Below are 26517 nucleotides of genomic sequence, written 5' to 3'. Positions count from 1 at the left end.
GACCTCCCCTGAAACCCTTTTTAAAAATTTGTCGTAACATTGGCCACCCTCCAATCTTCAGATACTACAGACAATTTTAGCGACAGGTTACAGATCACCCAGATCAGGTAAGCAATTTCATGTTTGAGTTCTTTTAGTACTCTGGGATGTATACCATCTGGTCCTGGCGATTTATCACTTGTTAACTTGTCGATTTGGCTTAGTACATTTTCCAGATTCAGAGATTTCTTTCAGTTCCTCCGCATCATCACTCTTGAAAACCATTTCCTGTTCATGAAGACCTCTTACATCTTCTTCCGTTTAAGACTGAAGCAAAGAATTCATTCAGTCTCTCCACTATGGCCTTATCCTTCCTAAGAACCCCTTTTGCTCCTTGATCATCCAATGGTCCCACAGATTCCCTTCTCAGGTTTTCTGCTTCTGATGTACCTAAAAAAATTATTATGAGTTTTTGCCTTTTGCAAGTTTCTCTTCATATTCTTTCTTAGCTGTCTTTATCAGTAGGGACAATTTTAGAAGCTAGTGGCTGGAAGGTAGGATTATTAAACTACCTCAAATTATAAATGGGTTCTATTTCACATTTGGAATGGAGTAGCTACCTAATGGTTAGAGCCACGGGCTTAGAACCATGGCAGCTCCTCACAGCTTTGGGCCAGCCACCCAGTCCTCCACTGTCTTGGGATCACTGGGGACAGAGTTGGCAACCTGCCCCACTCAAGGCCTGCCACTGAAACAATCACACTTGTGTAGCAGCTCCCATAAGTTGTTTGCAGCTTGGTGCTTGTGTGTAGGGGGTACTACCTATTTTGCATCTAAGCTAAGCATGTAAGAAATAGTTCATACATTCTCGGAGCGTTGCTCACAAAAATACTTGCAAATCTGGAAAATTGTTGGCTTTTTAGAATTTGTCACTCACATGAGAAAAAAATTTGCACCTGCCCTGCCAGAGGGAACATTAGGTACTACCATACTATACCATATCTATTCCACATTCAAAATGAGAACACTATCAATGTAAAATACAAATACAGTGGTACCTTGGAATCCGAACTTAATCCGTTCCAGAACCCCATTCGAATTCCAAAACGTTCGAGTTCCAAGACAATTTTTCCCATTGAAAATAATACAAACTGGATTAATCTGTTCCTTGGTCCCACAAGCTCTGCAAGATCGGGATCCCCAGGAGCAGAAGCAGCAAGATCGAGATCCCCAGCAGCAGAGGCAGCAGGATCGGGATCCTCAGCAGCAAAAGCAGCAAGATCGGGATCCCCAGCAGCAGACACAGCAAGATCGGCAATGGCAGCTGCAAGTGGTGTTCAGCCCAAAGCTTCCCTCCCAGGCGGAAACAGGAAGCTGCGTCACAGGGGAAGCTTTGGACTGAGCACTGCTTGCAGTTCGGATTCCAAAACAGCGTTCGTATTCCAGGGCAAAAATGAAGGAAAAAAAAATCATTTGAGTTCTGGGGCAATTTGATTCCAAATTGTTTGAGTTCTGGGGTGTTTGGATTCCGAGGTACCACTGTATACAATAAAAACATCTTATTTATATCTACCATGCCTCCTATTTATCTCTTCTAAAATCACTCATGCATTCTCAAACAGCCAAGCTGTAAACAAATGTACACACACTAAGTATTCAGATTCATATTTTCTAACTTTGGTTTCATCATTGAAAATGTTCGATCCTGTATCCTCTTCTAAGGGAACTCCACCGATTCTTCAGATTCCAATTACAGATTTGTCTAGGAACATTCAGCACCCTGAGGTTGTGGGATCAAATCCCAGGGCTACTCCTTGCGACTCTAGGCAAGTCACTTAGTCCCATGGAGGAGAGTGTGGTGCAGTGGCTAGAGCTGCAGTCTCAACACCCTGAGATTGTGGATTCAAACCCTGCGCTGCTCCCTGTGACCCTAGGCAAGTTACTTAATCCTCCACTGCTCCAGGTATATTAGATAGATTGTGAGCCTCCCAGGACAGATAGGGGAAATGCTTGAAGTACCTTTATGTAATCTGCTTTGAGAGTGGTTGTATAATACAAAAAGGTAGTATACAAGTCCCAATCCCTTTTCTCCCTTCCATTGCTGCAGGTACAAAATAAAGTACAGTGGTGCCTCACACAACGAACTTAATTCGTTCCAGGAGCAAGTTTGTTATGCGAAAAGTTCGTTATGTGAAACGCGTTTTCCCATAACAATACATGTTAAAAAAAATAATTCGTTCTGTAGCATAAAATATGCTAAGATGACATAAAAAAAAGATAAATTTATCTTGTTAGAGCTGTTAGCATGATATAGAGGGGATATATGTGAAGGGGAGGGGAGACAGGGGTTTTGTTGATCCTTGCTGTGTATTATAATCACCCCCCACATACTCCCCAGTACCTTTTTTAATTCCTCCCATCTTTCCCAGCCAGTGGCGTACAGGCCAGAAGCGCAGAGATCAGGAGCAATTCCTCTGCACGCCTGTGTGGGCCCATGCCGATCTCCGAATGGCTGCAGTTAGTTCTTGTGAGTCCCGCGAGAGCTGACTGCAGCCATTCAGAGATCAGCGCAGGCCCAGGCAGTAGCACAGAAGGCTTGCTCTTGATCTCTGTCTGCGCTTCTGGCTGGGAAATTTGCTAGACCACCAGTTCGAGTGAGCGGGTGAGATTAAAGTTGCAGCAGTGGTGGCTTTTTAAAAAAAATATGTGGCGGTGGGGGGAGGTTTAAAAATATGCGGTGGCGGGGGGAGGTTTAAAAATATGCAGCAGCGGCGGCAGGGGGGTTTAAAATATGCAGCAGCGGCGGCAGGGGGGTTTAAAATATGCAACAGCGGCGGCAGGGGGGTTTAAAATATGCAGCAGCGGCGGCAGGGGGGTTTAAAATATGTAGCGCCACTGCACAGGGAGCCAGGCGGAGAGAGGGCAGTTAAGCGATGCAGCTCGGGCGACTTCGTTGTGAGAAACGAAGTTCGTTGTGGGAAGCAAGACCTGAAGTTCGTTGTGCGCAGCGTTCGCTGTGCGAGGCGTCCGTTATGCGAGGCACCACTGTACCTGTATATATGTAAACCGTTTTGAATGTATAACCTCTAAAAAGTAAGTCCCATCCCCCCCCTTTTATAATTTTCTCCTGTAGGAAACTCAAACTCATCTCTTGACCTGCTTTACAAACATCAACATTTTGAACTGAGATTGGAATTCTATCAGTAACCAACATAACTGCTTTCCATAGAGTTGCATGTTCACTAAGCTTTAATCCTATGGCCCCTGATTCTAACAGCAGTATCTTGCAACAGTTGGAGGCTATTATAATGCACTGTATGTTGCATTATCCATTCAAGTTACCACAAAACGACCAGGACTCCAGCAACTGAATATTCATGAGCCACCTGAGTTGGGGAAGAGCCATACGGGATCACAGGCCACTGAAGCTTGTCTGGACATGGGGGGGATGGGAAGTGGGATGGGGTGGGGAAAGGAAGGTTTGACAGCCCCTTTATGATTACTGCCCAGGGCCTATGATCTTTTCTTCTAAGGAAGAGTATTATTGGAAAAATATATATATAAACACACACAAAAAAAGCAGTACAATCATATTGCAAGTTCACAATTGCTGGCTATAGCAACTTAAGGTCACAGCACGGGCAACTGCAGGATACAGGTAAAACATCAGGAATGCCCAGTTTTAACATGACTTTGTAAATTGGCCCCTTAATAAGGTCCCAAAATGGCACCAGGCAAAGGTGTCCGACTTATTCATGCTCCATAACACAAAAATCTATATGGGACAGACTGCCCATCTGCGTCCACTTCCCAAACAAGAAGTTGAGCAGGAGTTCTCAGCAAATGTAACTCCCTTTAACTTCTCAAATTCTAAGCTGTCTGAGATATGGCAGAAATGGTTACCTGAAGAGAGGAGCTCTGCACTGTCGATCCTGCCTTCCGCATAGAGTGCTAGCCGCCGCATGATCTTCTCCTTTGCTTGGTTCAATACGATCTGCCGCTGTGGCAGAGTGTTACCTGCCAAGGGCAAGAAATAGAGGGGAAATTTAGACATTTACAAAGCACAGCTTGGATTATGAAGAACTCTGCATTTGCATCCGGACAACTCAGCTTTGGGATAATAATCACCCTTTCTACATAGGTTTGGGATTTTTGTTTTAGGCAAATTAACTGCCTTTTCTGCTGCAGAATGAAGTTAGGATTCAAAGCTCGGCAAGGCCACAGTTACACAAGACCGGGATCCAGGGCAAAAGTATAGGAGAGGTTCCAAAGCCCACCAAATTCGGGAAGGCTTGGGACCTGCTGTGGCCTGAGGCTCAAGGTAAAGGCCGTGGCTGCATCCTTTTAACACCAGCCCTGAAGCTGAGCACTGTAAGGCAGCAGTCCTGCACCTTCCCCGTCTCAGGTTTTGAGCCGATGCTACAGTTGGTCGGTAGCTTGAAAACAAAGACCATGTTTTGACTTTCATAAGCTTTGCTTGGTTCATCCCACTGGACAAAAGCCATCTAATCCATGGGTTCTGTGTGTTAGAAACAGTACCACCCCTCTCCCACCCCAATGAGCTAACCACTACTACTTCATGGATGTCCCTTTTTGCTCACTGATCATTCCGATGAGGAAATAACTTCCCCCCCTAAATTAGAGTGCACTATGTCAATGGGGGCTACCGGTAAGAGGGGTTAGTTCTGTTATTAGTGACGAGCAGCAAAGACCATTCTTTTCATCTAAACAGACTCTGACAGACTGCCTCCTCCTTTCTGTAACCCGCCTTTGTGCCCCTTAATGACCAATCTCAAACTTAAGTCTCTTTGAAATTTCAACAATTTTCTCCCGTCGTACCCACTTCCCTAAGACCTGTCATGTCCCCGCTTTTGTATAATGTCTGCATTGTGAATGTCCTGATGTAACCCATTCTGAGCTTTGGGGGGGAAGGGCTAGAAATCGAAATAAATAAAGAAATAGATCTCATTATTTCTTTCCTAGGTACTATAGTTAGATTGTGAGCCCGTTGGGACAGAGAGGGAAATTCAAAGTACCTGATTAGATTTTTGGCCATTACTTAAATTATATAGTATATTATTTAATTTAATATAGTGTCTTATATACCGCTAAATCTCACAAAGGATTCAAAGTGGTTTACAAAGCAATTAAATTGACTTATTTTGGGAGTGAAAGTCTGGACAGCGCTAGAATCCTATGGGATAGTTAAGTGCAGCTTTATACACCTTTAGTGTGATTGGATTTTGATCTTTAAAAGGAATGTTTTAGATACAATTAATCTATAAAGAAGTACGTGATATATACATAAGTGTAGAAATAGGGAAGTTGGGAGGAGGAACAAATGATTAAAGAGCTAGGATTGGTGAAGTGGTGCTGGAATAGCTGTGCGCTATACTAGGCCCCATGATCCCTTTTCCAGGTAGAGATTTCTGATGTGCCTCTCCTTGGTTAGTAGTAGGATATTTGAGTACCGTATTTTCACCCATATACCGCGCACCCTTGTAAAACGCACACACGGGTATAGCGCGCGGGGAACAGAAATTTGTTAAAAATTTTTACTATAGCACGCACACGCGTATACCGTGCATGCCGCCCCGACTCTCCTCTCACCGCCCCGACTCTCCTTTCCGAAGGACCGCTCACACCCCCACCCGAAGGACCGCTCGCACCCCCACAGCCTCCCCCCCTCCCCTCCCGCATGGAGAAGCTGCCTACCATTGTTTCCGGATGCCAGTGAGCCCAGCTGCTTCCTCTGACGTCAGAGAAAGGGCGGGACCGCAGGAAGAGGAAGCAGCACAGCGCAGGGCTCAGAGAAGGGGCAGGACCGCCGGCAGAGGAAGCAGCTGGGCTCACTGGCATCTGGAAACAACGGTAGGCAGCTTCTCCATGCGGGAGGGGGAGGGGAGGAGGCTGTGGGGTGCGAGTGGTCCTTCGGGTGGGGGTGTGAGCGGTCCTTCGGGGTGGGGGTGCAAACGGTCCTTCGGGGTGGGGAACTATGTAAAAAAAATTTGTACAATGCGCTCACGCGTATAACGCGCATGGTTATGCACGGTTTGTAAAATTGTGTATAACGCACGCGTTATATGCGTGAACATACGGTAATCTCTATTAAAAACGAAACCCAACCCCAAAAATTTATCCTCTCTAAGAGACATTGAAAAACAGTGTTGAAAATTGAATCCTTATAACCAGTGGTTAAAGCTACAGCCTCAGCTCACTGAGGTTGTGGGTTCAAACCCACGCTGCTCCTTGTGACCCAGGGCAAGTCACTTAATCCCTCCATTGCCCCAGGTACATTAGGTAGATTGTGAGCCCGCCGGGACAGACAGGGAAAAATGCTTGAGTACCTGGATAAATTCATGTAAACCGTTCTGAGCTCCCTTGGGAGAACGTTATAGAAAATTGAATAAATAAATAAATAAAATATTTTGTGGATAAAAATTGGAGTGTTTTTCACCCCTTTTGAAGATAAGTGCAGGATCACTACTCCTTTGTTTCTTTTTTCTTAATAATATGCAATTTATGGGGTTGATAAATAACAGTTTGCTCTTTACAGTCTATGGTGTTAGCATGCCTTGACTATTGCAACCTTGTTCTTTTGGGCCTGCCTGCAGCCACGCTGAGTGCGTTGCGGGTTGCGCAAAATTCGGTAGTCAGAACACTGTTTCAGTGAGGGAGGACTGAACATGAGACAGAATATTCCGTGAAGTTATATTGGCTAAAACTGGAGGATCACATATGCTATAGACCAGTGGTTCCCAACCCTGTCCTGGAGGAACACCAGGCCAATTGGGTTTTCAGGCTAGCCCTAATGAATATGCATGAAGCAAATTTGCATGCCTATCACTTCCATCATATGCAAATCTCTCTCATGCATATTCATTAGGGCTAGCCTGAAAACCCGATTGGCCTGGTGTTCCTCCAGGACAGGGTTGGGAATCACTGCTATAGACTGCTGGTGATGGTTTATTTATTTGTGTATGCACGGTCTAGCACAGACATGGGCAACTCCAGTCCTTGAGGGCTGGAATCCAATCGTGTTTTCAGGATTTCCCCAATGAATATGCATGAGATCTATTTGCATACATTGCTTTCAATGCATATTCATTAGGGAAATCCTGAAAACCCAATTGGATACGGCCCTTGAGGATCGGAGTTGCCCACCCCTGGTCTAGCATCAGAAATTTTGATGGTGACTATTCTGCCTTATGTCCCATTACCAAAGCTTCGTCCTTTCCATCGTGCACTTTTTGTTTCCTGCACTAATAGGTCTCCAAGGTGGTTTTATCAAGTTTCCCTGTTATCTCTGCCTTTGGGACAGCAGGGACACAAAGGCATACTACCAAAGGTGGGACTGACCACAACAGACCAAGTTCTCTGTGGGAAGAAACAACGTCAAATAGGAACCACTGGTGGACCCCACTGCACATCAAATTGGGCCTAATGAAACAATCTGTCAGAGCTCTAGATAAAGAATCGATAGCCTTCAAGTACTTTTAAGACATCTTCCCTAATCTGTCTGAGGCAAAGGTCAAAGCTGGTGTCTTCATTGGACCACAGATAACGAAGATCCTGGACTGCAAGGAATTTCCTAAGAAGTTAACTAGGAAGGAGAAAGTGACTTGGAACAGTTTTGTCACAGTGGTTCGAGGCTTCCTGGGCAATCACAAGCCAAAAGCTACATGAAGTTGGTTGAGAATCTGGTGAAGAATTACAGTAAAATGGGCTATAGGAGGTCTCTTAAAGTCCATGTCCTTGATGCTCATCTTGAGACATTCAAGGAGAACATGGAAGCATACTCAAGAGGAGCAATGTGAATGCTTCCACCAGGATATACTGGATTTCAAAAACCGCTACCAAGGACAATATAATGAGAACATAATAGGAGACTATCTGGGGGCTGCTTCATGAAAGTGACTTACAATATAATTGTAAATCTAAAAAAACTACTCGCTTCTAAATTAGAGAATGACACAGGGGAAAATTTTTCCCTGTCTCTGCAGGAACTAATGTTCACGACTCGTTGAGTTCTTTTCCTGTCCCTGCCTTGTTCCTGCAAGCTCTGTCCTCATCTGCACAAGCCTCAAAGAAAAGACAAGATAATTTAATCATGTATTTTTAATGGGTATAACTAATGGGAAGACTGGATGGACCGTTCAGGTCTTTATCTGCCGTCATTTACTATGTTAAGGCAGAGCTTACAGGAATGGGGCAAGGATAGGGACAGCGACAAAACTCGCAGGGATGACTTTGAAAAGATGAAAATCTAGTGTTTTCCTGTTTTAAATAGGTAAATTGCAAAATTTGATTATCCTGGTTTCAAAAGCAAAGTTTTATGAGATCAGACATTTTCTATACTTTTTAGGCATGAGCAATTAGGAAATTACACTTACTGTCCAGGAACAAAAATCATATTACATAGTGTTATTCATAGCAGTTTTGTTCACCAAAAATATTTTCTCCAAATGTGCCACTGCTTCCCAGATATAGTCTACAGCGACATGGGTAGGCTTAATTAAGGGAGATGAGGAGAGCTCACCAATCTGCCACAATCTGATGACCTTCTGGATGCTGGGTCTCATGTTCTTTAATTGATCCCCTTTAAACCCAAAGCTACATCCAAGCTCACAGGTACTCCTTCGGCCTCTATGGAACTCATTTTTGTGGTGATGCTCGTCTTTCTCAAGGCTCTCTCTAAGCTCTGGTTACTCCCCTCATTCAATGCTGCAGTAGCTGCCAGAATTCCTGGTTTCAGCATTAGCATCGATATCTGCGGTTAGCTGTACAATGCCTGGGTCTGGAGGCTGAAGCCTCTCCCCTGTGCTTAGAGTGGCATTAAGTCCCGGTAAAACTGCATCACTGTCAGCACCAGTTCCGGAGGCTAACACTGTGTAAACAACGAACTTCTCAAAGGAAGACATGGGGAGGGGTGAAGACTCAGAAGGGGCAAATTCTTATTTTCCCCTTTCTCTTCACCATTCTGAGGCCAGAATCGCCTGAGAGGAAAATAAGGGGCAGAATTGCACTGGAAAAACTGGCCTAATTTTAGCGACAGATGCTCAGCACTAACAGCATGCAAATTATATGCACACTGTTGGTTGAAATTCCTTGAGTCATGCCCACAAGGTGTGACCACTGCACGGCTGTTGTGGGCATATCCAGAGAACTCTGGTTCCAGCCCCCGCTGCTCCCGAGCCCCCACTCCAATGATTCCCCCCCAACTGCCGCCGCTCATGAGCCCTACAATAATGCCCACTCGATCCACTTCCTGCTAACCCCTCTCTAGTCCTCCAGAAATACTCCCATTTCCTCCCTCCCCCACAAAAACCCCTAGTGAGCCAGGCCAGGCCCCCTCAGCTCAAGAATTCTCCTCCACCTAGCTGTATGGGACAGGACCTCCATGACACCCTCCAAACCTTGTTTTGAAGACTGGTAGAAGGAATGCCCACTCTCTTTTGCCTCAGGGACCAACTCTTCAAAATAGCAGCACTGCCTGGTGCATCCTGGAATGCATTGGGAGGGACATAAATACCAAATAAGGAGTTTTTTCCCTTGGATGCACTGGAAGGGGCACCGACAGAAAAGTTAAGGCTACGAGAGTTCAGACCTGCCATAAAAACAAAGTTTGTTTTGTATGTGACTGACCTTTCAATGCATGCTAAAGGTAAGCATTCCTTGCTGAGCATTACACAGAGAGCATTACACATTGTAATGCTAATGACTTTTTTGTAATGCATTAGCATTGGAATCTCAGTGGCAGCTATCACAATCGGAAAATGCTGCCAAGTACCCTTTTGTGCATTAGAGGCTAAAGCTACTCAAAAGCTAGGCTGGCTACAACCAGCCTAACTCAAATAGTATGCTTTTGAACATCTGTCCCTAAAGTAAAGTCAGAGCTCTGAATAGCGTGATTGCCTAGGTCGCCAACTTAGATCCCTCTCAGCAAACTACTCCTTTAAATCTAAGGCATGGTTTATTACATTAGCAACTGAGATGGGTGTGAGCTGAGTCACCCAGATCAGAGATTCACACCAGTGTCACTGGCTATGTTCCCTCTAAGCTGAGCACATGAGATGTACATAGATGGATCAGAAATTGGACGTACATAGATGGATCAGAAATTGGATGTACATAGATGGATCAGAAATTGGTTGGTGGGAAGGAAGCAGAGGGTAGGAGTGAAGGGCCACTACTCGGACTGGAGGAGGGTCACGAGTGATGTTCCGCAGGGGTCGGTGCTTGGACCGCTGCTATTTAATATATTTTTAAATGATCTAGAAACAGGAACGAAGTGCGAAATAATAAAATTTGCAGATGATACCAAACTATTTAGTGGTGCTCAGACTAAAGATGACTGCAAAAAATTACAAAGGGACTTGAACAAACTAGAGGAGTGGGCGACGAGATGGCAGATGAAGTTCAACGTAGAGAAATGTAAAGTATTACACATAAAAAGCAGAAACTCGAGGTACAGCTATATGATGGGAGGGATGTTATTGAATGAGAGTACCCAAGAAAGGGACTTGGGGTAATGGTGGACATGACAATGAAGCCGACGGCACAGTGCGCAGCAGCCGCTAAGAGAGCAAATAGAATGCTAGGTATAATCAAGAAGGGTATTACTACCAGAACGAAAGAAGTTATCCTGCCGTTGTATTGGGCAATGGTGCATCCGCATCTGGAGTACTGCGTCCAATATTGGTCGCCGTACCTTAAGAAGGATATGGCGATACTCGAGAGGGTTCAGAGGAGAGCGACACGTTTGATAAAAGGTATGGAAAACCTTTCATACGCTGAGAGATTGGAGAAACTGGGGCTCTTTTCCCTGGAGAAGAGGAGACTTAGAGGGGATATGATAGAGACTTACAAGATCATAAAGGGCATAGAGAAAGTGGAGAGGGACAGATTCTTCAAACTTTCGAAAACTACAAGAACAAGAGGGCATTCGGAAAAGTTGAAAGGGGACATATTCAAAACAAATGCTAGGAAGTTTTTCTTCATCCAACGTGTGGTGGACACCTGGAATGCGCTTCCAGAGGGCATGATTGGACAGAGTACGGTATTGGAGTTCAAGAAGGGATTGGACAATTTTATGATGGAAAAGGGGATAGAGGGTTATAGATAGAGGATTGCTACACAGGTCCTGGACCTGTTGGGCCGCCGCGTGAGTGGACTGCTGGGCACGATGGACCTCAGGTCTGACCCAGTGGAGGCACTGCTTATGTTCTTACATTCCAGGTGCATCACTCACAGATTTTACATGGTCACTCACAAAAAATACCTGCAAATCTGGAAAACTGTTGGTTTTTAGAACTTGTTCACATGAAAAACTTTTTTTTCCTATAACTTGTCGCTCACATGAGAAAATTTTTTTACATGCATCCAGCCAATCCTTAGAGGGAGCATTGGCACTGGTACATAAGATGTTAAATATTCAAAAGAAGCTGTAAGCTTGAATTAAGAGGGTTTTTATTTATTTAGCTGTAAATGATATGGGAACCATCCGGAACCATTGGCCTATTTTCTGACTAAAACAATCATACATTATGCCAAAAAGCATCTTGTGCTCTGTTGATCTTTGCGGCCTGTGGCCTCTCAATCTGCCTGTCTCAAGCTACAGGAATTTATTCAGGTCTGTACCTCTACTCTTTAGATGTAGATGGTTCCCTCTAGTGGCAAATATGATTACTAAGACCCAAAACCAGAACACCAATATACCTTGCTAGTGCCTAGCCAGGACAGCAGCTCTCCCTGCTGCCAGAATCATTGTGAGCAGTAGGGTTATCCCATATGTACTCAGAGCTTTTTTCAGGGTGGTATTCAGTGATATTGAGTATCAGCACATTTTCTGCTGTCCCTTAAAACTGACCCGGGGTTCCCAAGCATCAATGAAAGAGCTCAGCCTGTGTACACTCCAAATACACATAAGGAGAGCATGCCCGCCTTAGGAGCACTGTCTTCAGCCAATCACTGCAGAACAGTGGCAGAATGTGGGAGGCATGCACTACAGAGGCTGAGATGTCTAGTGGTGTGAATATCCAAAAATATATCAGCAATGATACTTTGTAAACCCAAGTGTATCAGACTTCAAACAGATTCAACTTTGATACACCGGGAAATCAAACAGTTACACACCTAATTAGTACTCAGAGAACCATTGTTTACGAGAGACTATTGGGCGAGTAAAATTTGCCCACTACTTAGACAGCTCGTTTCTCAATCACTGCACTGAGTGTACCTTTAAGGTGTTCAAAAAGACGGTCTTCTTCTCACGTACAAAAACAGACTTAACTTTGGTGAAGACGTCAGTGAAACATGACATTATGGGCTCCTTTTACAAAGCCACACTAGGGCCTTAACGCGCGCGCTAAATTGCCGCATGCGCTAGCCGCTACCGCCTCCTTTTGAGCAGGCGGTAAATTTCTGGCTAGTGCGCGCTAATCCAGTGCGTGCGTTAAAACCTCTAGTGCGGCTTTGTAAAAGAATACCCCATATATTTGGGGGTCCTGACGCGTTTTGCTAATCGCTGCTTCAGAGAAAACTCGTCTTTATAGGCATTTTTGCTCTTGCCCACACCATGTCTGTTCCTATTTAACTTCTCCTACTATCTAGTGGTGTGAATATGCCAGCTTTAGGACTCTGAATGTGCAGCATCTGATGCCTCTGCATTTTGCACGATACAGGAAGAAATGCATTTGTTTCTATTTCTCCATTGTTAATGGTCAGGCAGAGTTCAGCTCCTTGGGGTTTCCGATTCAGTTTTTCTGTGCACATTTCTGTTTCTAATATGCAGCCATTTATTCTGCAGTTGGTAAGGTTCTATTCCTATTTAGCCTATGTGACCATGGTAAGGTACATGGTTGAAGGGGCATATACTTCTTGTAAGTCTATTCCATTCCTGCTTGTGTAACATATAAAACACTGCTGAAACAGTTTGTATTTGCCAAGAGGCCATAAGGTCCTTTCTCTTTGTGTTCTGAGCTCTGTGTCCTCATTCTATTCTGTAGCTGACTAGTTTTGCCAAGGTCATTCCTCCTCATGTACTGATCTCCACATCCTGTGCTTTAGAGAGATAAGAACCATTGCTAGACCTTAGACAAAAGACAGTATTATGGAAACTTCCCACTAACCCCCCCCCCTTATGTTTGCTACTTCTTTCTAGCTGCTTTTATGTATCCTGTTACCAAATATGGTCTTTCCTACAGTCATATGCTGAAAAAAATGACCCATGTAAAATGCTATAAATATGTATGCAGCACTCATAATAAATGGACATCTCTTTGGACATGCAAATAGTCTGTTCTTTCTAAGGAGGTGCCCCCAGATGCATCTGTACCAGAGATGACAGAGTTTGGGTGAGGCTGTAGGGACCTGAACCTTTTCAATGGTAACTGTGGAAAATTTAACCAGTAAATTGTGTATTATGTATATTGGTATTACTCCCTATGAGACCTGGCAGAGTACTCATGCTGGAGAGCCAGCCTTATTATAATGGATAATTGGTGATTTTCTTTGTTGTTACTGATGTCTTGCTTGTACAAATCCTTTCTGGGGGGAAGGGGGGTTGGTCTTTGGGGGGCGGTTTTATTGTGATCTGTAATGGTGCCATAAGCCTCTGCTGAAGTAACAGCACTTCATGTCTGGCTTCTCTCTTAATGTTTGATGCAAGTGATTTTCTGCTGTTGTAACTGTTTGTTCATATTCATATACAATTTCAATAAATAATTTTTTTTAAGTATATTAGTATTATATCCCTAGTGTGTGTCAAGTCACAATAACAACTTGTATTGGAAAACTTATACTGTAAGAATAACTATGACAAATTGTAACCTATAAACTGAATATTAAGTATATTGGTATTGGACCCTAATATATAAGAACATAAGAATAGCCTTACTGGGTCAGACCAATGGTTCATCAAAAGCCCATTCACATGGTGGCCAATCAAGGTCACCAGTACCTGACCAAAACCAAAGGACTAGCAATATTCCAAGTTAGGATAAAAACTTGTATCATAAACTGTACTGAAATTATGGCAAAACATAACCGAACTGCTTTTTATGTATGTTCAACCTGTAACCCATTCCGAGCTCTTGACAATGGGGACAACAGGTTAGAAAACAAATTGAATAAATGGTTTCTGTGTAGGGATTTGTAGCATCTCGCTTGCTCACTTTTCCCCAAAGGCTGTGGACAGTTGCAAGAGAAGAGCTATACTGTAGTCGGGCCAAGTCTCCCAGTTGTCATCCTACTCCTCGAAGACGGCTCTGCACACCTTTTTCGCTAGGAAAAGAAAGCACTAGGTGCAGGGTCGGAGCCACTTGTTTTGCTGCCCTCGGTAAGTTTCAAGTTTATTTAGTTTACAATTATAGAGTATGCAAAAACATTTTAAAAATAGAAAACTGGGGAAAAAAACAGACTACGTGGACAGCATAGACAAACACGGTACTTAAGGGAAGAGGGTAGGATACAATTGCAAGAAATTAAAAAGGGAAGGGAAAGGGAAAAACGAAAGGGATAAAGGGAGTCTTTAATATATGGCCTATTGTCTGAGTCTCATGAACTGTGGGGTCTTAAGAATAGATCTCATAAGCGTCTTTAAAGAGAAATGATTTAAGGCTAGATTTAAAGATTTTAAGGGTCGTTTTTCGTCTCAGATCAATGCTGCAGCTCCCATCTGTGGGGTCTAAGGACTCTTTGGTAGGCGCTATACAAAGTGTGTGCTGCAGTCTTAATGACAACTAATTATATCACATTAATATCTGACGGAAGATGAAGGCCAAATGGCCCATCCATTCTGCCCAGCCATAGAATAGAGAGGTGCGCGGGGACAGAAATCCCACCCGTCCCCGCCAAAGTCCCACCCGTCCCCACCCGTCCCCATGAGGAATCCCACCCGTCCCCACCCGTCCCCGTGAGGATTCCCTCCGTCCCCACCCGTCCCCGCGAGGAATCCCCTCCGTCCCCGCCCGTCCCTATAAACTTCAGAAATAGTTATTTCATTTAATTATGCTACTGAATTAAAGGCTCTGGTAGAAACCCATTTACAAATAAGCAAAAAGACTTTATTAATTTGAAAATATTAATTGGGAAGAATACATACTTTGCAAATGGGTTTCTACCAGAGCCTCTAATGTTTATAAATTTTTATCAACACAACTAATATACTACTTTATCCTGAAGCAAAATAAAAAAAAGAAATATAATTCTTTTCCTACCTTTGTTGCCTGGTTTCTGCTTTCCTCATGTTCTCATTCAATTCCTTCCATCCACTGTCTCTCTTCCTTCTGCATCTTCCATTTGCTCTGTTACTGTACCTCTCCCTTTCTTCCCCCTTCCAAATTGGTCTGGCACCCATCTTCTTCTCTCCGCTCCCCCCATAGTCTGGCATCTGTCTTCTTCCCTGCCAGCGTCTTCTCCCTACTCTCTCTTCCCCATTTCCTTTCAGCGTCCTTCTCCCCCCATCTTCCCCATGTCCTGTCAGCGTCCTTCTCCCCCCTCTGTCTTCCCCATGGCCTTTCAGCGTCCTTCTCCACCCCTTTGTCTTCCCCATGTGCTTTCAGCATCCTTCTCCCCCCTCTGTCTTCCACAAGTGCTTTCAGAGTAGAGAGCTGCACGGGAACGGGGATGACGGGAATCCCGCGGGACCCGCGGGGATCCCGCGGGTTCCCCCTTTGGGTCACGGGGATCCCGTGGGGACGCCCCCTAGGGTCGCGGGGATCCCGTGGGGACGCCCCCTAGGGTCGCGGGGATCCCGTGGGGACGCCCCCTAGGGTCGCGGGGTTCCTGCGGGGTTGGATCGCAGCGGGGTTGGTCGAGCCGCGAGGGTAGTCTCCTTCTCCTTACCTGCCCTGTCGCAGTACACATCCGACCGGAAATCTTCCCGATGTCAGCGCTGACGTCGGAGGGAGGGCTTAAGCAAAGCCCTTTCTTTTTCAACCTTCTATTGGAGTCTCCAGAACAGGAAGTGGAAACCGATTGGCCGCTGAGTCAGAAGACCAGAGGGAGGTGGGGGAGGGGGAGAACCTCTTACCCGGGCAGAAGCTCCTTCAGGCATTTTCCTCTGCTTTTAAGGGCCTTTTCTCTGGCTGGGGGAGTGAAGAGACTTCCGGTTGATCCGCCAACCAATAGGAAACAGACAGACGACACCACAAAGGGGAGGTGGAAGCGCTCTTCACTGCCGATTGGTCACAACGCGCTACAGGGCGGGAAGACTACGAAAACGGCCCGCCCCGCGAGCGCTGATTGGGGGCTTAAGCAAAGCCCTCCCTTCCTCCGACGTCAGCGCTGACATCAGGAAGACTTCAGGTCGGCTGTGTGCGGCAGGGCAGGTAGGAAGAAGGCAATGGCGTACGAAAGAGGGGGGGAGGGGGCGGACCGCCCCGGAGAATGTGCACAGCCGGTCAGATCCCCCGATCGACCGACAACAGGCCCGGCCGACAAATCTCCCTGCCCTGTAGCCGCGAATCTAAATTACCTCTTACAGCAGCTTCACTACTCCAGCTGCTGTAAGAAGGTAATTTAGATTCGCGGCTACAGGACAGGGAGATTTGTCCGACCGGGCCTGTTCTGTTGTCGGTCGGGTGCAAAAGCGCCACAAAGGTGGAGGCAGGGAGGGAGGAAAGGTGGAGTGGAGAAGAAAAGACGCTTAAGGGGGGAGAAGGCCGCTGAAAGTACTGGGGAAGACAAAGGGGTGGAAAAGAACGCTGAAAGGACATGGGGTAAACGGGAGAAAGGGGGGGAAGGACCCTGAAAGCACTGGGGAAGACAAAGGGGTGGAGAATGCCACTGAAAGGACATGGGGAAGACAGAGGGGGGAGAAGGCCGCTGAAAGGACATGGGGAAGGCAGAGAGGGGAGAAGGATGCTGAAAGGACATGGGGAAGGCAGAGGGGGGAGAAGGATGCTGCCTGACAGGACATGGGAAAGATGGTGGGGGAGAAGGACACTGAAAGGAAATGGGGAAGAGGGAATGGGAAGAAGACGCTGGCAGGGAAGAAGACAGAGGTGCCAGACTATGGGGGGAGCGGAGGGAAAAAGATGGGTGCCAGACCAATTTGGGAGGGGGGAGAAAGGGAGAGGCACAGTAACAGAGCAAATGGAAGACACAGAGAGAAGAGAGGCAGTGGATGGAAGGAATTGAATGAGAACATGAAGAAAGCAGAAACCAGGCAATAAAGGTAGGAAAAAAATTCTTTTTTTTGCTTAAGGATAAAGTAGTATATTAGTTGTGTTGATAAAAATTTATAAACATTAGAGGCTCTGGTAGAAACCCGTTTACAAAGTATGTATTCTTCCCAATTAATATTTCCAAATTAATAAAGTCTTTTTGCTTATTTTTAAATGGGTTTCTACCAGAGCCTTTAATTCAGTAGCATAATTAAATGAAATAACTATTTCTGTAGTTTATAGTGACGGGCGGGGACGTAGGGGATTCCTCGCGGGGACGGGCGGGGACGGAGGGGATTCCTCGCGGGGACGGGTGGGGACGGAGGGGATTCCTCGCGGGGACGGGTGGGGACGGAGAGATTCCTCGCGGGGACGGGTGGGGACGGAGGGATTCCTCACGGGGACGGGTGGGGACGGGTGGGACTTTGGCGGGGACGGGTGGGGACGGGTGGGATTTCTGTCCCCGCGCAACTCTCTATTTCAGAGTCCTCCCCCCCGCCCTTCCCATGGCCTTTCAGCGTCCTCCTCCACCCCCCCCGTCTTTCCCATGTCCTTTCAGCGTCCTTCTCCACCCCTTTGTCTTCCCCTTGTGCTTTCAGCATCCTTCTCCCCCCTCTGTCTTCCACAAGTGCTTTCAGAGTCTTCCCCCCCCGCCCTTCCCATGGCCTTTCAGCGTCCTTCTCCACCCCTTTGTATTCCCCATGTGCTTTCAGCGTCCTTCTCCCTCCTCTGTCTTCAAGTGCTTTCAGAGTCCTTCCCCCCCCCCTCCCGTCTTCCCCATGGCCTTTCAGCGTCCTTCTCCCCACTCCTTCTCTACCGCTCCGGGTGCAGCACAGCCGGCCAGGTCCCCTTACTTTTGTGGCACTTCCCCGACCGACTGACAACAGCCCCGGTCCGACAAACCTCCCTGCCCTTAACTGCGAATCTAAATTACCTTATTACAGCTGCTGTAAGAAGATAATTTAGATTCGCGGCTACAGGGAGGGAGGATTGTCGGACCGGGGCTGTTGTCGGTCGGTCGGGGAAGTGCCACAAAAGTAAGGGGACCTGGCCGGCTGTGCTGCAACAGGGGCGGGGTGTGGCGGGGCGGACCGCCCCCTCCCTTGGTAGCCACTCGAACCGCGAGGCTATTCTCCTCCTTACCTGCACTGCCTGCAGCACAGAGCCAAACGGAAGTCTTCCCGACGTCAGCGCTGACGTCGGAAGGAGGGAGGGCTTTGTTTAAGCCCTCCCTCCCCTCCGACGTCAGCGCTGACGTCGGGAAGACTTCCGTTCGGCTCTGTGCTGCAAGCAGAGAAGGTAGGGAGAAGAGCCGCGCGACTGAGTACATCCAGCCCCGCAGGAACCCCGCGACCCTCGGAGGCGTCCCCACGGGATCCCCGCGACCCTAGGGGGCGTCCCCACGGGATCCCCGCGACCCTAGGGGCGTCCCCACGGGATCCCCGTGACCCAAAGGGGGAACCCGCGGGTCCCGCGGGATTCCCGTCGTCCCCGTTCCCGTGCAGCTCTCTACCATAGAATCCACTATCTCCTCCTCTCCCTCAAATATCCCACGTGCATGTCCCACACTTTCTTGAATTCAGACATAATCTATATATTCAACTATATAATAATTTCAAAACAATTGGTTCAGAAACATTTTTACTGAGATCCTATGCCATACCAAAACAGCACTAAATCTCTAGGATTCATACAGTGGCAGTTCTAGCTATGAAAATGCAAAGCTGCAAATATTATTACAGGACCTAGAACTTGGCTTAAGAGTGAGGTTCATTCCTATCCTGGTATGCAAAACAAACCTAGTTGGAGACATTGCCTTAGTAGAAAGCCCGAGAACTCCAACACACCTCCTATGGGAAAACAGAACAAAGACTGTGATAGATTCCTACAAGAAACTATACTCAAAATCTCTGTCAGACTCACATATCATAGACCAGTGTTTACCTAATGCAGAATAAGGGATCACAAAGTGAATTTGTTCCCTACTCCTTGCCCTGCAATCTGCCATTTCTCTCTTTTTCTTTCTCTCCCCCGTCATCTGGGATTTATCACTCTTCTTTCTTCAGACATCTCTTCCTCTCCTATTGTCCGCCCCCTCCCCACATTTTGGCATCTCTTGTTCTTCCTCTTCCTCCCCCTCACAGCCTTTCGAACTTGCCTTTAAGGACAGCAGCAAAAAAAAAAAAAAAAAGGGACAGGCAACTTCCAGCCAGTCCAAAGCCTCCTCTTCCTTTTTGTTCCACATCTCAGGGTACTGAATAACTCAAATGTGAAATTGTTGATCTGCAACCTATTACTAAAATTGTTTGTTCCGGGAAATTACAGACTGGTGAGTGTCTTCCGTACCAGGAAAAATAGTCAAATCGTTATAAAAAATAAATTACCATGTAGACAAACATGGTTTAAAGAGTCAGCATGGGTTCATACAAGGAAGGTCTTGCTTCACCAATTTGCTGAATTTCTTTGAAGGTGTGAATAAATGTGGATAAAGGAGATACAGTTCCACTCCAATCACTATTTTATACACCTCTGAGGCAGGGTGCTGAGCCTTGTCATATTGAGTTTAAGTTTTGGGATTACAGAAAGAACAGATATGTCTTTAGCGATTTCCTGAATTGGTAGTAAGAAGAGATTTGTCGCAAGCTACTTGGGAGAGAGTTCAATATTTTAGGACCTTGAAATTCAAAGGTAGACTTGAAGAGTGCTTTACACCGGACAGATAACGAAAATGACAAAAAAAATAGGACCACTTCCTATGAATGTCGGAGCTAATACCGCTGCAGCCAGCAATAAAAAAGCTTAACGTAGCTTCATAAAAAAGGGGCCTAAATTAATTGAGACTTATGTGAGTAGACAGTTTGCTGCATATTTAGATAAAAGTTTTCTTATCTACATTTTTCACAGTTTGATTAGACCTATTCATGGTACAGAAAATGCTTGATTTACCTTCTCATATTAAAAAAGACAATTATGTTTAGAGAACAAATGATTTTATTGCAATTTGACATATCAGCTGCTTTGATGCAATAACATAGTAGATGATGGCAGATAAAGCCCGAATGGTCCATCCAGTCTGCCCAACCTGATTCAATTTAAAGTTTAAAAATTTTTCTTCTTAGCTATTTCTGGGCAAGAATCCAAAGCTCTACTCGGTACAGTGCTTGGGTTTCAACTGCCAAAATCTCTGTTAAAACCTACTCCAGCCCATCTACACCCTCCCAGCCATTGAAGCTCTCCCCAGCCCATCCTCCACCAAATGGCCATATACAGACACAGACCGTGCAAGTCTGCCCAGTACTGGCCTTAGTTCAATTTTTAATATTATTTTCTGATTCTAGATCCTCTGTGTTCATCCCACACTTCTTTGAACTCAGTCAGTTTTACTCTCCACCACCTCTCTCGGGAGCGCATTCCAGGCATCCACCACCCTTTCCGTAACGTAGAATTTCCTAACAATGCCTTTGAATCTACCACCCTCAACCTCAAATTATGTCCTCTGGTTTTACCATTTTCCTTTCGCTGGAAAATATTTTGTTCTATGTTAATACCCTTCAAGTATCTGAACGTCTGAATCATATCTCCCCTGTCTCTCCTTTCCTCTGGGGTATACATATTCAGGGCTTCCAGTCTCTCCTCATACGTCTTCTGGCGCAAGCCTCCAGAAGGTCATATCTTCTTGACTGCGATACTAAGCAAGGCTGGTACTGGAGGTTCAGTGCTAAGATGGTTTCAAGACTTTCTACTAAATTGTAGTTATTATGTTCAAAAGAATAATTCTATTTCACAGTTCTGGACTTCCTGTTGCAGTGTTTCCTAGGGTTCCCAACTTTTGCCTTTACTTTTTAAATCTTTTATCTCTACCTTAGGCAGAATTAGTTTATGCTTAGATGAGTCATTACTCTCTAATGCAGATGATGCAATGGTCCGCAAGGGCTTTGCAATTCTTTAGAAACTTTTCTCTCTCTACTCGTACTTTGACATGTGTTTTGTTTTGTTTTTATATTTTATATTCCGTATATCCTACAATTCTATGCAGATTACAAATTATTCAGCTACCTCAAGCATTTTTCCCTAACTGTCCCGGCAGGCTCCCACTCAATCTAATGTACCTGGGGCAATGGGATTAAGTGACTTGCTCAGGGTCACAAAGAGCAGTGCGGGATTTGAACCCACAACCTCAGGGTGCCAAGGCTGTAGCTCTAACCACTGCACCACACACTCCTTTCGGGTACTAACACAATCATGAGGTGTTCTTGACCACTATAATACCGTTTATTTTGCTACTCTAAAAAAATCAATTTCCACCGACTATGTATAGTTCAGAACAAAGTCATCCATTTAATATTTAACCTTGGGAAATACAATCACATTTCTTCCTATTACTACCAACTTCACTGGCTCCCTGTGGAGGCCAGGGTTGTGTTCACATTTGGGTGCTTGCTTTCTAAAGTTCTTCATTGTTCAGTGCCTAATTATTTGTTGGATCTTTTTGTCTTTGTCATCTCTAGACATCCATCTTGGGGTACTGTACTTTGGTGTTTGCTTCCCCCACTATATTATGCAGCTCCATCATATTTAGTTGCTGCAACCATTCCTTATACTCCATCAAGTACATCACGGTCAGTTGACTCTCAGCGACTGGTACTTTCTTTAACAAAAATGGCTCATTATGAATCAACTCATTCGGAGTGAACTTTTATTTCCAAAATTTAAGTCTATGTTGAAAAAGCAATGTTACTTACCGTAACAGTTGTTATCCAGGGACAGCAGGCAGCTATTCTCACTAGTGGGTGATGTCATCCGACAGAGCCCCGATACGGACATCTTGCAAGCATGTCTTGCTTGAAGAAACTCAGAAGTTTCGAGATGCCCGCACCGCGCATGCGCCAGTGCCTTCCCGCCCGATGTACCGGGCGTGTCTCCTCAGTTCAGGTAGCTAGCCTGAGAAGCCAACCCAGGGGAGGTGGGTGGGACGTGAGAATAGCTGCCTGCTGTCCCTGGATAACAACTGTTACGGTAAGTAACATTGCTTTATCCCAGGACAAGCAGGCAGGTATTCTCACTAGTGGGTGACCTCCAAGCTAACCCCAATGGGATGGTGGGAGAGTTGGCAACTTAAGAGAACAAATTTTGTAATACAGTTTGGCCAAACTGTCCATCCCGTCTGGAGAAAGTATCCAGACAATAATGAGAGGTGAATGTATGAACCGAGGACCAAGTGGCAGCCTTACAAATCTCCTCAATCGGTGTCGATCTGAGGAAGGCTACAGAGGCTGCCATTGCTCTGACCTTGTGGGCTGTGACCTTACAGGGAAGGGATAATCCAGCCTGGGCATAGCAGGAAGAGATACAAGCCGCCATCCAGTTAGAGATGGTGCGCTTCGATACAGGTCGTCCCAACTTGTTTGGATCAAAGGAGACGAAAAGTTGAGGTGCAGTCCTGTGGGGCTTTGTGCGATCCAAGTAGAAAGCCAGAGCACGTTTACAGTCCAGAGTGTGCAAAGCAGATTCCCCAGGATGAGAATGAGGCTTTGGAAAAAACACTGGAAGCACGATGGATTGATTGATGTGAAATTCAGAGACCACTTTAGGTAAGAATTTTGGATGAGTACGGAGAACCACCTTGTCATGATGGAATACAGTGAAGGGTGGATCTGCCACTAGGGCCTGAAGCTCACTGACTCGGCGGGCTGACGTGAGGGCCACCAGGAAAACCACCTTCCAGGTGAGATACTTAAGAGGAGCCGTTTTGAGAGGTTCAAACGGAGGCTTCATAAGATGAGACAGGACAACATTGAGATCCCAAACCACAGGAAGAGGTTTGATAGGAGGATTGACATGAAAAAGTCCTTTCATAAATTTGGAAACCACAGGATGAGCAGACAAAGGTTTCCCCTGTAGAGGCTGATGGAAAGCCGCAATAGCACTCAGGTGGACTCGTATAGAGGTAGACTTGAGACCAGACTGGGACAGGTGTAGAAGATGGTCCAATACAGACGATAGAGAAGCTTTCTGAGGTTCTGTAGCATTGGAAATACACCAGGTCGAGAATCTCGTCCATTTTTGGGAATAGCATTGTCGAGTAGCAGGCTTCCTGGAAGCCTCCAAGACCTCCCTCACAGCTTGAGAGAACTGGTGAGGGGTCATGTTGAAAGGAACCAGGTTGTCAGGTGGAGAGACTGCAGGCTGGGATGAAGCAGTGAACCTTGATGTTGAGTAAGCAGTGAAGGAAACACTGGAAGAAGTATTGGCCCCCTGCTGCTGAGTTGAAGTAGAAGGGAGAACCAAGGTTGTCTGGGCCACCGAGGAGCAATCAGGATCATGGTGGCATGGTCTGATCTTAACTTGACCAGAGTCTTCTGAATGAGAGGAAAGGGAGGAAACGCATAAAGGAAGCGATTCCCCCACTCCAGTAGAAAGGCGTCTGCCTCGAGGCGGAGAGGAGTGTAGATCCTGGAGCAAAACTGAGGCAGTTTGAAGTTGTGGGGCGCTGCAAAGAGGTCTATCTGAGGCGTTCCCCACTGAGCGAAGATCTGATGAAGGGGTTTGGAATGGAGCGTCCATTCGTGAGGTTGGAGAAGACGACTCAATTTGTCTGCCAAGACGTTGTCCTTCCCCTGAATGTAGACAGCTCTGAGGAAGGTGTTGTGGCGAACCGCCCAATCCCAGACTCGAAGAGCTTCCTGACAAAGAGGGGCCGAGCCCGTGCCCCCTTGTTTGTTGACATAATACATGGCGACCTGATTGTCTGTGCGAATAAGAACCACCATGTCGTGAAGCAGATGCTGAAAAGCTTGGAGAGCATTGAAGATGGCCCTGAGCTCCAGAAGATTGATTTGATGGAGTCGTTCCGTAGTGGTCCAGAACCCCTGAGTTCGTAGGCCATCCAGGTGGGCCCCCCAGGCATAGTTCGATGAATCGGTCGTGAGAACTTTCTGATGGGGAAGAGAGTGAAACAGCAAACCTCTGGAGAGATTCGAAGAGGTCATCCACCAGAGCAGGAGTGACGACAATGTGACGGGACAACGGGTCGGACACCTGAGTCCACTGAGATGCCAGGGTCCATTGAGGAATTCTGAGATGTAGTCTGGCAAAAGGCGTCACATGAACTGTAGAGGCCATGTGGCCCAAGAGGACCATCATGTGTCTCGCCGAAATGGACGGGCGAGAAGACACCGACTGGCAGAGTAGAAGGAGAGCATCCATGCGTTGAGGAGGAAGGAATGCTCGAAGTTGAATGGTATCCAGAACAGCCCCGATAAAGGGGAGAGACTGAGTGGGCTGAAGATGTGATTTGGGGAAGTTGATCTCGAAGCCCAGACTCTGCAGAAAAGAAATTGTGGTCAAGGTCGCCGAAATGACCTCTGGAGCCGACGGTGCCTTGATGAGCCAGTCGTCGAGGTACGGAAATACCTGGAGACCCATGTTCCGGAGTGCAGCGGCCACCACCACCAGACACTTTGTGAAGACTCTGGGAGACGAGGAAAGGCCGAATGGAAGCACTCGATACTGCAGATGTAGATGTCCCACCCGAAATCTGAGAAACTTGCGGGAGGCCGGATGTATCGGGATGTGAGTGTAGGCCTCCTTGAGATCCAGAGAGCATAACCAATCGTTCTGCTCGAGTAGGGGGTAGAGAGAGGCAAGGGTCAGCATGCGGAACCGCTCCTTGACCAAAAACTTGTTGAGGACCCGAAGGTCCAAAATGGGACGCAGATCGCCCGTCTTCTTCGGAACCAAGAAATACCGGGAGTAGAACCCCCGGTTTTGCTGATCTACTGGCACCGGCTCTACGGCTCGAAGCCGAAGCAGAGCCTGCGCCTCCTGTAGAAGAAGAGCGGTCTGCATCGAGTTGGAAGGATACTCTCTTGGCGGGTGGTCCGGGGGGACCCGTTGGAAATGAAGAGAGTATCCCTCTCTTACGATGGTAAGGACCCAAAGGTCCGAGGTGATCGACTCCCATTGATGATAAAAATGGTGGAGTCGACCCCCGATGGGAAAAACAAGGGAAGACAGAACGTCGGTTATGCTCCCTGGAAGAGAGTCAAAAGGGCTGAGTGGCCTTGGGTGCAGCCGGCATCTGAGGCTTCTGCTGAGACTTCTGTGGAGGCTGCCTCTTCGCAGGCTGTCTCGCTAGGGGAGCCTGTCTTGGTTGATAACGCCTCTGGTAGATTTGAGGCGGTCTAGATGGACGAGACTGTTGAGGCTTAGGCTTAGGACGCAGAATGGATTGAAAAGACTTCTCGTGGTCCGAAAGCTTTTTAGTGACAGTCTCGATAGACTCATCGAACAGATCCGCTCCCGCACAAGGCACATTAGCCAATCTGTCTTGGAGGTTCGGATCCATATCAATAGTGCGAAGCCAGGCCAGGCGACGCATGGCGACTGAGCAGGCCGCAGCACGTGCCGAGAGCTCGAAGGCATCGTAGGAGGATTGCATCAGCTGCAGCCGCAACTGGGACAGGGTTGCCACCACCTCCTCAAACTGGAAACGAGCTTCAGCATCGATGAAAGGGACGAACTTGCGGAGGACCGGCAAGAAGAAATCCAAATAGGAAGAGAAGAAAAAATTGTAATTGAGCACTCGAGTCGCCTTCATCGAATTTTGGTAAACTCGTCTACCAAACTTGTCCATCGTTCTCCCCTCCCTGCCCGGAGGCACAGAAGCGTAGACCTGGGAAGGGTGAGAACGCTTGAGAGAAGACTCGACCAGAAGAGACTGATGAGAAAGTTGAGCTCCCTCAAACCCCTTGTGGTGAACGATGCGGTATCGAGCATCCAGCTTACTGGGAACCGCAGGGATAGAATACGGTGTCTCAAAACAGCGCATGAAAGTCTGGTCCAGCAATTTATGCAAAGGAAGCCGAAGAGTCTCCACCGGAGGGTGAGGCAAATGCATCGTATCCAAATACTCTTTAGAATATTTAGATCCAGTATCCAAAGTCACATCTAAGTCATCCGCCATCTGTCGGAGAAAAGATGAGAAAGACAATTGGTCCGCCAAGGCCGGCCGCCGAGACGGACTAGACGAAGTGGAAGCCTCCGGGTCTAGGGAGAGCTGAGACCGGCATGGAGAATAAGAGGTAGATGGTTCCTCATACTCTGGTCCCTCCGGTTGGGAAACATCGGACGATGAGTATCCCAAACGTTGCATCTTTTTCTGTGGGGACACTTCCGAATGACGTGAGGAGTGTCGAGATGAGTGACGAGAACGATGCCCCTCCCGGTGCCGGGATGGGGAGCGAGAACTTCTGTGCATCGCACGATCCCCCGAAGCCTCTAAGGAATGGATGGGGCTCGAAGCGGTGGATCGCAGAGGTGGCAAGGACGCGGACTCAAGCAGCGCCACCCAAGTCTGGTATGGAGTGCG

At 46.7% G+C, this 26517-nt stretch overlaps 1 protein-coding gene across 1 annotated transcript in view; it reads right to left on the bottom strand.

Moving 5' to 3' along the window:
- IRAK1 (interleukin 1 receptor associated kinase 1) overlaps positions 1 to 26517 on the bottom strand; it is a 157662-nt gene that overhangs the window by 7232 nt on the left and 123913 nt on the right. The window contains exon 13 of the mRNA XM_033922340.1: positions 3883 to 3996. Within this exon, the coding sequence (XP_033778231.1) occupies positions 3883 to 3996 (114 nt within the window). The remainder of the gene's footprint in view (positions 1 to 3882; positions 3997 to 26517) is intronic.

This window comes from Geotrypetes seraphini, chromosome 1 (assembly GCF_902459505.1).
Source record: "Geotrypetes seraphini chromosome 1, aGeoSer1.1, whole genome shotgun sequence".
Lineage (NCBI taxonomy): Eukaryota > Metazoa > Chordata > Amphibia > Gymnophiona > Dermophiidae > Geotrypetes > Geotrypetes seraphini.
This window is presented reverse-complemented; position numbering and strand designations above follow the sequence as displayed.